This window comes from Lepus europaeus, chromosome 20 (assembly GCF_033115175.1).
Source record: "Lepus europaeus isolate LE1 chromosome 20, mLepTim1.pri, whole genome shotgun sequence".
NCBI classification, from domain to species: Eukaryota; Metazoa; Chordata; class Mammalia; order Lagomorpha; family Leporidae; genus Lepus; species Lepus europaeus.
In genome coordinates this window covers 28,566,288-28,578,743 of record NC_084846.1, presented here as the reverse complement: position 1 = coordinate 28,578,743, position 12,456 = coordinate 28,566,288, and the positions used below count along the sequence as shown (strand labels likewise).

At 50.7% G+C, this 12,456-nt stretch overlaps 1 protein-coding gene across 1 annotated transcript in view; it reads left to right on the top strand.

Moving 5' to 3' along the window:
- The first annotated feature begins 2,118 nt into the window (after positions 1-2,118).
- GSDME (gasdermin E) overlaps positions 2,119-12,456 on the top strand; it is a 47,527-nt gene continuing 37,189 nt past the window's right edge. Inside the window, exons 1-2 of the mRNA XM_062178793.1 lie at positions 2,119-2,329; positions 4,917-5,109. Coding sequence (XP_062034777.1) covers positions 2,119-2,329; positions 4,917-5,109 — 404 coding nt within the window. The remainder of the gene's footprint in view (positions 2,330-4,916; positions 5,110-12,456) is intronic.

The window sequence follows — 12,456 nt, the reverse complement described above, 5'->3', positions numbered from 1 at the left end:
TTTACCGAGGGGGCTGGTGACAGGCACGACAGATGCCTTCCGGTGGCCTGGAAGAGAACTGTGCTGAACCACATACGGTGAACGAGTTAAGGTCAGGGGTTACCCACAGATCTTAAATTCCATGAGAGCCGTGTGGCTGCGATGGTGGCATGCACCAGGATGTGAATACAAATAGAAGGTGGTTCTTGTCTGTTAGGCATTTTATTTTTGACTATGGAGGGATTAAGATTATGTTATTTCATTTATGCTTTTTTTGTATTATATATGATGGTTCTTCCAAAAGTTTGTGGAATAAATGGAATTAAAAAGTAAGTTTATTGGGGTGGGCGTGTGGTGCCATGGTGCCCACATCCCATGGCGGACTGCCTGGGTTCAGGTCCTGGCTCCACTTCTGATCTAATTTCCTGCCGACGAGCACCCTGGGTGGAGGCAGGTGATGGCCCAAGTAGTTGGGTCCTTGCCACCCATGTGGGAGACCTGGATGGAATTCTGGGCTCCTGGCTTCATTTGAACCAGGATGGAAGATCTTTCTCTCTGTCTACCTGTCAAACCAAACAGTCAAGTAAATAAATAGATGGTTTTTTACAAGGCTCATCCTGATGCGAACAAAAGCTGAACTCCGTGCCCAGCTTTTCCCCAGTGCTGACATTCCCTGGGCTTTCAGAAACCCGTCGTCTGTGAATGTTCTTAGCTCTGTGCAATTAACATGTTGTCAGCTGTCTTGCTCCTGTTTCTAGTGAGGTATTTAAAAACCTGATTTATAAAAGTTTTTAAAGTACTTGGCATTCTCATTCTTTATCATGAATATTATCAGTATTTTTTCATTTATCTTTTTAAGGCCCATCTCCTCCTACAGTTGTGCAGATATTTGTGTTTGTTTTTTCCAGCTTTTTTTTTTTTTTTTAAGATTTTATTTATTTATTTGAGAGGTAGAGTTACAGAGAGAGAGAGACAAAGAGAAAGGTCTTCCATCCGCTGGTTCACTTCACAAATGGCCCAAATGGAGCTGGGCGCATCGGAAGCCAGGAGCCAGGAGCCAGGAGCCAGGAGCATCCTCTGCGTCTCCCATAAAGGGTGCAGAGCAAAAGCACTTGAGCCATCTTCTACTGCTTTCCCAGGCCACAACAGAGACCTGGATCAGAAGAGGAGCAGCTGGGACACGAACTGTTGCCCATATGGAATTCAGGTGGAGGCTGAGCCTACTCCACCAGAGTCCCTTTTTCTAGTATTTTTATGGTTTTGTCTTTCCCCAAGGAGCCTCTAATCCATTGGGAATGTGCTCTTCTGTATGCTGTGGGCGAGGAGTCGGGCTTTATGTTTTTCAGGTGGCTAGCCCCTTGTTCTAACTCCGTTTATTAAATAGTCTCCACTTCTTTCACTGAGTATGGCACTTTTATTTTGTATCTTCCAATATGTCTCCTTATTTTACCTCTAGCTAAAGTGTGGCTGTGCCTTCGTTTCTGGGGTTAAAAAGTAAAAAAAAACAACAAAACTAGCTGTTCTCCATTTCTGAGGAGAGATTGCACCACGTAGAGAGCAAGGCCTCTGACCCAGGTACTGTGGGAGCCATCAGCAAGCCACGCGTTAGGGTAGCCAGATTCTTGGTGGGATTCCATTTCTTGACCCTTGTCATTGAGTGACATGATGAGTTCTGACGAGTGGCAGGTGAATGTGCCACGTGGTCACTTTTGGACCAGAGCGTTTAAGTGTTGGGGTGAGACCTCTTTTCCCTATGGAGAATGACTGACATGGTTCAAGACGGTGGCTTCCCCTTGGGCCTGGGTCCCTGACTGCGATGGACAGAGCTCTCTCCCGCATCCCTGCGCTGTATGCTGTAAAGCATTAAGGTTCAGAGGTTGTTTGTTTCTGAGCACTTCCTAGCCTGTGCTGGCTGATCCGTGAATTCTCCTTCACAATTTCCATTTGGGCCCTTTGTCACCAACTGAACTGAGACCGGTGGTTTCCTAGGGAGGAGGTACTCTTTCACGTGAGCTGCTGACATTAGAAGGGACACGTGATCATTTAGGTAAGAAAAAAAAAAAAACCCACAAAATGACAACTTCATATTTGATTTTAGAGTAATATTCCTCCCTCCCCCAGGTAATCTGGAGCTCCAAGATGTTTGCCAAAGCAACAAGGAATTTTCTTAAAGAAGTCGACGCTGGTGGTAACTTGATCGCCGTGTCAAACTTAAACGACTCTGATAACTTACAACTCCTCAGTCTGGTGACCAAGAGGAAGAGATACTGGTGCTGGCAGAAGCCCAAGTACCAGCTGTTGTCCGTCACCCTGGGAGACGTGCTCTCCGCAGCCGACTTTCCCAGTCCAGGTAGGTTTCCTGGAAGATTCGACTTGAGTCGTTTCGAATTGAGAGGATGCCTTGCAAGGAATCCTTCTTTGTCTTGGTCCACTGTCTTGAAAACTGACCCTTTTCTGAAATTCACAGGATTCTGCAGGCCTGACATGCAGCGGTTTAAAAAGCACAGTTCGGTTTTGGTGTAAAAGGAAGACTTGCCCATTGTAGATGTCGTGGCCACGCAGCCTGCGTGGGGAATCTGGCTCAGTATTGAGTCTGACGATGCCCCAGGCCCGTGGAGAGGCGTGAAAAGTTCTGTTACTCACATGAGGATGCTCTCCTGGGGGTGCGGGGCAGGCTCCCAAGTTGCTCCAAAAACAGCCAGAGACAGGCTCGGCTTTTACTGGGATTAGTGATGGGAGACGAGGGTGGGGTGGGGTTTGAGCACCTGGGCCTCCTCACCTGCTTGTCCAGTGTGCAACACAAAGGGAAAGGGAGTGGCTTGAAAGTTGCCTGCAGGTAGACATCAAAAGTGGATTTGGGAGGGGGCATTGTTGTGCCACAGGGACACTGGAATCCCAGATCCCAATGTTGGTTCGAGTCCCAGCTGCTCCTCTTCCCATCCAGCTCCCTAATAATGTGCCTGAGAAGGCAGCAGAAGATGGCCCAAGTGCTTGGGCCCCTGTACCATGTGGATAGATTTCTTGGCTCCTGGATGCAGCTTGACCCAGACCTGGCTGTTGTAGTCACTTGGGGAGTGAGCCATCAGATAGATAGATCTCTTTCTCACTCTGCCTTTCAACTGAATAAAGCTTTAAAAAAAAATGGATTAGGGCACATTATTCTAAAATAGTATATGAAATGTAGAAAGAGTTGCAGAGGAAAATAAAAAACCTGGGCTGGTGTTGTGGCACAGTGGGTTAAGCCAGCATCCCATATGAGCAGAGCTTCAAATCCTGGCTGCTCCACTTCTGATCTAACTCCCCACTAGTGTGCCTGGGAAAGCAAGGACAGATAGCCCACGTACTTGGGTCCCTGCCATCCATATGGAAGACCCAGATGGCATTCCTGGCTCCTGTCTTTGGCCTGGGCTAGCCCTGACCATTGTGGCCATTTGGGGAGTAAACCAGTAGATGGAAGATTTGTCTCTCTCTCTAACTCTACCATTCAAATAATTAAAAAAAAAAAAATCCTTAAAAAAAAAGGAGCTTTAAAAAATCAACAAAGGCCAGCGCTGTGGCTCACTTGGCTAATCCTCTGCCTGCGGCGCTGGCACCCCAGGTTCTAGTCCCTGTTGGGGCACCTGTTCTAATCCCGGTTGCTCCTCTTCCAGGCCAGCTCTCTGCTGTGGCCCGGGAAGGCAGTGGAGGATGGCCCAGGTGCTTGGGCCCTGCGCCCACATGGGAGACCAGGAGAAGCACCTGGCTCCGGGCCTTGGAGATCTGTCTTGATGGCTGGCGGTGCAGACATAGCATCACCTGTTACTTTTGGGTTGAAATGAAAAGGGCAGATCTCGAAGGCACTCTCATAGCAGGCACCTGGGTGTGGGCAGCTGAGGCGTGTGGCAATTCCCAGTTGAATCGACTGCACCTGGGGCCCCCAGGGGGTGGGCTTATTCCATGTTTCCGGGGAGCCAGGAGGGAAGGGTGGAGAGTCTGGGAGCTGCTGTGCCCCGCGGTGTCGTTGAGGAAGGACGGGCATGCCTGCCGGCTCTCGGGAGGGCAGACGAGGAGTTACGTGGTAAGGAAGTGATTGATGCAATAGAGGCCAGTTCTAAGAGAATCAGTCTGGCTGGAGATGGTGACCAGGGCCAGGGGATTTGGCTCCAAGGCTGCTTGGTGGCAAGGGGAGATGTGCAAGGCAGGGCCCAGTGGCCCCCCGGCCAGTGAGGACAGCAGCCCTGCCCAGTGTGAGTCGGGGCGGGTGGGACGGCTGCTCTCTCTCTCTCTCTCTCTCTTTTTTTTTTTTTTTTGACAGGCAGAGTAGACAGTGAGAGAGAGAGAGAGAAAGGTCTTCCTTTTTCCGTTGGTTCACTCTCCAATGGCTGCTCTGGCGGCGCGCTGCAGCCGGCGCATCGTGCTGATCCGAAGCCAGGAGCTTCTCCTGGTCTCCCATGCGGGTGCAGGGCCCAAGGACTTGGGCCATCCTCTACTGCACTCCCAGGCCACAGCAGGGAGCTGGCCTGGAAGAGGAGCAACCAGGACAGAATCTGGTGTTTCTTGTGGTGGCACCTTATCTAGTCGTGTCTAGGCCTCACCCTGGGAAGCACACTCTGCAGGGTTCTCTTTCTGCGCCTGGAAGGTGGTTCAACAATCCCTTTGAAATGATCTGTTAAACATCCAGGCACTTCTGTGCAGTTTGCTGTACAAGTTGCAGTTGGAGAAAGACAACACAAAAAGTCACCCCTGGTGGCCCTGGCCGCCAGGTCACTGCACAGAGCGTTGGCGCACAGGTGTGCCGGCTTGGTTTTCTCGGCCCTGACGCACACAGCCCAGCTACCAGCTGCTGTTCGCTTGCAGGCCAGCCGTGTGTTTGCTTAGGGATTTGTCAGGCCAGGTGACCTAAGACACAGAGTGGCCCTCCTGTCTTCTGATGCCTCCACCTGTCTCGTTCATTCCAGTGGTGGTGGAGTCGGACTTTGTGAAATACGAGGGCAAGTTTGAGAACCACGTGAGCGGGTCCGTGGAGACGGCGCTGGGCAGGATCAAGCTGAACGTGGGCGGCAAAGGCCTGGTGGAGAGCCAGTCTTCCTTTGGGACCCTCAGGAAGCAGGAGGTAGACTTGCAGCAGCTCATCAGAAACTCCGTGGACAGGTGAGGAGGGTGCTGGCACTGGACCTTGTTAAAGGGTGGCAGGTGCGAACACTGCCAATCGCCACACGTTTGTGGATGGCCTGTTGTGATGAGATGCTCTTTAGTTTGGGAGTTTTGACTGTTCTTGGCCGGAGCGGGGTGACCTGGGAAGCGCTCTCAAAGGATGTTGGTGGGTGGGGAAGGTTTGAGCCTAGCAGCCAAAGTGCCTGCTCTCCATATTGGAGTACCTGAGTTCGATACCTGGCTCCGGCTTCCTGGGAGGCACAGGTGATGGCTCAAGTACTTGCATCCCTGTTCCCCATGTGGGACACCCGGATGGAGTTCCCTGCTCCTCCTTGGAGCCTGGCTCAGCCCCGATCATGGTGAGCATTTGGTGGGTGAACCAGTGGATAAGAGTGCTCTGTTTTTCTCTCCTTTTTTGTTTTAAAGATTTATTTATTTATTTGAAAGTCAGAGTTACACAGAGAAGGAGAGGCAGAGAGAGAGAGGTCTTCCATCCACTGGTTCACTCCCCAGTAGGCCACATGGCCAGAGCTGTGCCAAAGCCCATCTTCCACTGCTCTCCCAGACCACAGCAGAGTGCTGGATCGGAAGTAGAGAAGCCGGGACTTGAACCAGCGCCCATGTGGGATACCGGCACCACAGGCGGCGACTTTACCTGCTATGCCACAATGCAGGCCCCTTTTCTCTCCTTCTCAGATAAATACCTAATTAATTTTTTTAAAGAATTTTACTTTTGGCCGGCTTGCGGCGCCAGCACCCCAGGTTCTAGTCCCGGTTGGGGCACCGGATTCTGTCCCGGTTGCCCCTCTTCCAGGCCAGCTCTCTGCTATGGCCCAGGAAGGCAGTGGAGGATGGCCCAAGTGCTTGGGCCCTGCACCCGCATGGGAGACCAGGAGAAGCACCTGGCTCCTAGCTTCAGATCAGCGCGATGCACTGGCCGCAGCGGCCATTGGAGGGTGAACCGACGGCAAAAAGGAAGGCCTTTCTCTCTGTCTCTCTCTCTCTCACTATCCACTCTGCCTGTCAGAAAAAAAAAAGTTACTTTTGGCAAATCTGTACTGTCCACATGTTATACAGTGCCAGTGGTGGACGTGCTGTGTGCTGTGTGTGTGAGTATTGGTATCAGAAGTGGAGAAATCCCACACCCTGTCTGGTTCTTTGTAGTTTTCTGATGAGGAGAACAAGAAAGCGGATGTCTAGCTTCAGGTATCTCCGAGAAGATGCCGAGTTTGCTCATAGTTTGGCTCTCAGTGAGTGCCAGGGTGGCTGGGCATTTGACCCTTGACCCTATGTCTCCAGTCAGCATCCAGGAAATAGTTGCACTGAGCTGTCCTCTGCTGGGGACGGGACCAGTACCTCTGCCCTGCGCTGCAGTGGGGGGAGGCACACACATAGAATTCCTGTCCAGTGCACAGTGGGTATATTGGGATGGATGGCGCCCCCTGCGGGGAGGTGGGGAGGATGCACTGAGTGGACAGAGTGCCCCCAGAGCAATGGCTCCCCAGGTGGCCTGAGAGCCAGGCCCCGAAGGAGGGGAGGGAAGGACACTGCAGCGACGGGCAAGGAGGTGTGGCAGCGGCCGGAGTGGCTGGAGCCGAGTCAGCCGGGGCAAGGCATCAGAAGAGTGGGGTGCCCACTGCCGCAGGGCAGCAAAGGCCATTGGAAACACTTGAAACCTGGCGGGCATCTGAGTACGGAAGTGACCTGGTCCAACTGGTCTTTTGGAGGGGTCATGGGTAGAGAAGGCCCCGGATGGGCAGAAGCAGGGAGTCTGAATCAGTCGGCTTGCTGTGACTTTAACTGCGATCCCTGAGAGGAGCCGCTTGGGAGGGGAGAAGGTTCATTTTTGCTGTCAGCTTGGCGGTTCACAGTGCAAGGTCAGCAGGCCCCATTGGTTCAGGCATCTGGCGAGGCTGGTGAATGGCAGTGGGAGATCACATGGGGAGCAGGGATGCTGGGAGGAAAGCTTAAATACAAGCCCCTGTGACATGACTGCCTCCCCCCCAGCCCCACCCCCACCACTGGCCATAATCAGATCAAGGCTCCGCCCTTCGTTAACCATGAGCACAGGACTTTGGGGTTTATTTTATTTTTTTTATTTTTTGACAGGCAGAGTGGACAATGAGAGAGACAGAGAGAAAGGTCTTCCTTTGCCGTTGGTTCACCCTCCAATGGCCGCTGCGGCCGGCGCACTGCGCTGATCCGAAGCCAGGAGCCAGGTGCTTCTCCTGGTCTCCCATGGGGTGCAGGGTCCGAGGACTTGGACCATCCTCCACTGCACTTCCTGGCCACAGCAGAGAGCTGGCCTGGAAGAGGGGCAACCAGGACAGAATCCGGCGCCCCAACCGGGACTAGAACCTGGTGTGCTGGTGCCGCAAGGCGGAGGATTAGGCTATTGAGCCGCGGCGCCGCTCAGGACTTTGGGGTTTAAACGTTTGTGTGCATCTGGGCAGCAGAATCCTGTTGGCACTGGGACAGAGACCAGCAGAGAAGCTGCTGCCATCATCCAACCAAGATGACACCTGAGCATCTGTGCTTTCTCACGAGGCCTTTTACCCCCTTTTCTCTTTAAGTAAGAAATTGCAAATCCAAATGCACTAAGGGCCTGGGTACCCTTTTTTTTTTTTTTTTTTTGGACAGGCAGAGTGGACAGTGAGAGAGAGAGACAGACAGAAAGGTCTTCCTTTTCCATTGGTTCACCCCCCAATGGCCGCTGCTGCCGGCATGCTGTGGCTGGCACACCGCACTGATCTGCAGCCAGGAGCCATGTGCTTCTCCTGGTCTCCCATGAGGGTGTAGGGCCCAAGGACTTGGGCCATCCTCCACTGCACTCCCGGGCCACATCAGAGAGCTGGACTGGAAGAGAAGCAACCCGGACAGAATCCGGCGCCCCGACCAGGACTGGAACCCGGTGTGCTGTTGCTGCAAGGCGGAGGATTAGCCTGTTAAGCCACGGCGCCGGCATGGCCTGGGTACCCTATCTCCTCTCTCGACATCCTTAGGGTTCTATGAAATATAAAATGCATGCTCGTCAAATGACACTGTGCTTATAAACCATCAAGGACAAAACACCACGAAAATACCGTACAGTTACTGAGGCTGCCCGGCCCCGTGCAGTGACGACCGTGCTTAGTGGAGACGGTGTGACCATGTAGGTGACTGCCGCCTCGTGCCCCTCCCTGGGACTCCGAGACCTCATGGAGTTGTCTCCCCATGGAGTTGCCTTTGGGTGTGAGGACCAGTGGCACTGGGCGGGCGGGACAGTCGCCTGTGTCTCTGGTTGTGACTTTATTTTCCTTTCCCTGTGGCTTTTTTTTTTTTTTTTGCTAGCGAGGCATTGCCCTTCTCCTACCCCAATACTTGGGACACTAGCAATTACTTGCCTGTGGAATTATGATAGTACTGGGCATCCTCCGTTTTCATTTGCTAAATCTGGGAAAGGGGACCAGGGAGGCTGGGCTGGGGAGAGGGGAGCCCTGGGCCTCTTCTCTGCTCCCTCTGTCTTCACACAGCTCCTGTAGCTGAGCCGTATTTTGCAGTCTTGTTACTTCTATTTCAAGAGCCTACCGCTTGGCAATGCTATGCAATCACATTTCCCGATAGAGGTTTTTAAAAACACTTTCATGGTTTAGGTGTAGAAACTATGGCCAACAGAGCATCTGGGAGGGATAGAGTGGAGATGGGAGAGAATCGAGAGCCAGCACTCAGAGGTGGGGGATCGGGTGGGGGATGGAGGAGCGCCCCCCGGAACGCCTACCGTGCGCCTGACTCTTGAGCGACATCATCCCATGTTCTCTGTGTGACCGGCTCCTCCGGGAGAAGAAAGAACTTGTTCCCAGACACTTGGCTGAATTTGGGAGCTAGAACTTGGAGTCAGCCCAAGATTTTCTGGCTGCAAAGCTCCCGTTCTTTTCTCTCAATCATGCTTGAAGTGGCTGTGAAGAGGGAAACGTAGTTGCAAGGACAGTGCTGTGTGATGGCAGAGGCGAGAATGTGAGATCCCCGTGAGGACGCCTGATGGTGCCCAGTGCGGGACGCCCTGTTCTGAGCAGGCTCGACTGAAGGCCGGTGCCCCGACATGGGGCCAAGACCCTGGGAAGACTTTTCAGGAATCCTGCTAGCTGTGAACACGGCACGGGGACGTGGTCCAGGGAGCCGCGACGTCACTAGTATGAAAAAGAAACCTGGTCCCTGTTGTGTTGCTGTGGGATCCAGGTGAGCTGCAGGGCAGGGGAGGGAAGAAAGATACAAGTTTCCCAGTCCGGCGATGGACATCAGTCAACCCAGGGTTCGTTTGTCGTGAGTCTTCTCCACACGGTCCTCTGGTCTTTGGACTCCTGCTGTGTCCTGGGGATTGATAAGGTGCCCTTGATAAGCGGGCCTTGGGTGTGGTGATGAGGGATGCTTGAGTACTGGATGTGCTTGAGGACGGATTTGCGCTCATTTTATCTCGGGTCAGTTGGACAAGTTGTCTTCTGGGTACAGGTGCAATTAGAAGTCAGGGTATCAGCTTTCTTATCTCTGGGATTTGTGAACCTCCCAAAGTCATCTTTCTTTGTATAAACAAGCGTGTGTGCCTGTGCCGTTGGTCTAACGTTGGGCACTGACGTCCCATTGGACTTGGTCTTCCAGGCACCTGCAGCTGACCCTTTGGAAAATGTTATTTAAGTTATACTAGCTTCCTGTATTGCGTACATGCAGATTTAGGAACATAGTGACACTTCCCTCCCTCCCTCCCTCCCCTGACTCCCACCCTTCCTCCTCCTCCCTCTCCCATTCTCAGTCTTTTTTTTTTTTTTTTTAAACTTTTATTTAATGAATATAAATTTCCAAAGTATAGCTTATGGGTTACAATGGCTTCCCCCCTCCCATAACTTCCCTCCCGCCCGCAACCCTCCCCTTTCCCGCTCCCTTTCCCCTTCCATTCATGTAAAGATTCATTTTCAATTCTCTTTGTACACAGAAGATCAGTTTAGTATATATTAGGTAAAGATTTCAACATTTTGCCCATATAGCAACATAAAGTGAAAAAACTACCATTGGATTACTAATTATAGCATTAAATAGCAATGTACAGCACATTAAAGACAGAGATCCTACATAATTTTTTTTTTCAAATTAATTAATTTTCTATGCCATTTCCATTTTAACACCATGTTGTTTTTTTTTTTTCATTTCCAATTCTCTTTATATACAGAAGATCACTTCAGTATATAATTAGTAAAGACCTCATCAGTTTGTGCCCACACAGAAACGCAAAGTATAAAAATACTGTTTCAGTACTAGTTATAGCATCACTTGGCTTTAGACGACACATTAGGGACAGATCCCACATGGGGTGTAAGTACACAGTGACTCCTGTTGCTGATTTAACAATTTGACACTCCTGTTCATGGCGTCAGTAATCTCCCTAGGCTCTAGTCATGAGTTGCCAGGGCTATGGAAGCCTTTAGAGTTCGCTGACTTTGATCTTATTCCGATAGGGTCATAGTCAAAGTGGAAGTTCTCTCCTCCCTTCGGAGAAGGGTACCTCCTTCTTTGATGGCCCCGTTCTTTCCACTGGGATCTCACTCACAGAGATCATTCATTTAGGTCTTTTTTTTTTTTTTTCCATGATATCTTGGCTTTCCATGCCTGCTATACTCTCATGGGCTCTTCAGCCAGATCTGAATGCCTTAACTTTTACAAAGATCTATTTCCAGCTTACTTAATGATCAAAGGGTTAACCCTACACTAAATCAAAGAGTTCACCAAATCATATGAAAAAAACCTGTTTCTCAGCAGTAGAGACAGGGGCTGTAAACATTCATAGAATCTCAATGTCCATTGCACTCCAACACGTTACATTTTCAGTAGATGTTCTGGATGAATCCATTCTAAATGTATCATGCACTTTCTCTCTCTCTCTCTCTCTCTCTCTCTCTAATGGAGAATAACAAGTTTGTTGAGACCTTCCCATGATGCCTCAGGTTGACGTTTGCCTTCGCATCTGGGGTCTTTCTGTGCGAAACTCCAGCTTTCCTGTGCTGTCTTCCATTGCCGCCTGCCGTTTGTCGCTGGCTTGGGTAAAGCGGCCACGCCCACTCTGCCTCTGCCACTGATTGACTGCCACTGATCGTTATTGCTGGCAAAGAACCTATGTGGGCTTGATAAGAGTATTGGTCAATTTTTCATCACTCCAACAAGATAATTGAGACAATGCAGTTTGTAAGGAGAAAAGCTTTGGCTCGCAGGTCTAAGAGTCTCTGGCTGTGGTGGAGCAGGGAGCCCCCCCCCCCCCGCCCTGGGGGAGGTATGTGGATCAAGTGACCAATCAGGGAGCAGAGAGAGCCCAGGCCCCTCAGGCTTCTGTAACAACCCTGTTGCCCCAGGGACGCCCCCAGTGACCCAAGGACTTCCCGCCAGGGGAACCTCCCAGACTGTAACTACAGCAGAGTTACACTGACTTAGCCACAATTGTGTCCACTGCCCTACTACCATCAGTTTATGGCTTTGGGGTTTAAATATCTGCCTGAATTTGTGAGCCAATTGTTTTTTTAAAAGCAGTGTCTTATTACTCTTAATAAACTTCAATTAGCATCATTTATATATATATATATATTTTAAATATTTGAAAGGTAGAACAACAGAGATGGAAAGAGAGCAAGCTTCCATCTGCTGCATCACTCTCCAAATGGTTGCAATGGCCGAGGCTGGGCTAGGTTAAAGCCAGGAGCTTCATCCCAGTCTCCCACGTGGGTGACCGGGGTCCAGGAACTTGGGCCGTCTTCCACTGCTTTCCTAGGAGCATTCACAGGGAAGCAGGATTGGAAGTAGAACAGCCGGGACTTGAACTGGCGTCCACATGAGATGTCGGCATCGCAGGCAATGCTTTTTCTGCTACGCCACAATGCCAGTTCCTGGTAGTCAAATCTTGTTCAATACACAGCAGCAAGCCACTTCTGCCCTTGGCCTCGGCCTCTGCAGCTGTACTGGGAAAGCTGGACTTGATCTTTCAGTGTTTTTTCCTTGTTTAAAAAAAAAAAAAACTAGAAGTGAGTGGAGTCCCGTGTGCTCCCACCAGCCCCTGCCCCATGGGTCCCAGGCCTTGCTTCTAGCTGTTGCCCAGTTCGTGGTTTCCTGGCTGTTGGGAGATTGAGGTGAGTGTTACCATAAGGCACAGTGACTTTTATGCCCTATTGTGTTGAAAGGCAAATTTCTGTAAAGCAGATTACTACGATGTAACTAGAAGTTTGGCTCTTCCTTAAGAAGAGACCAAGGGTGTGACTATGATGAACCTTCCTAATTACTTGTAGTATTTTAAAGTTAAACTCAAAATCCTGTTATATCCAAATACTGCAAAAT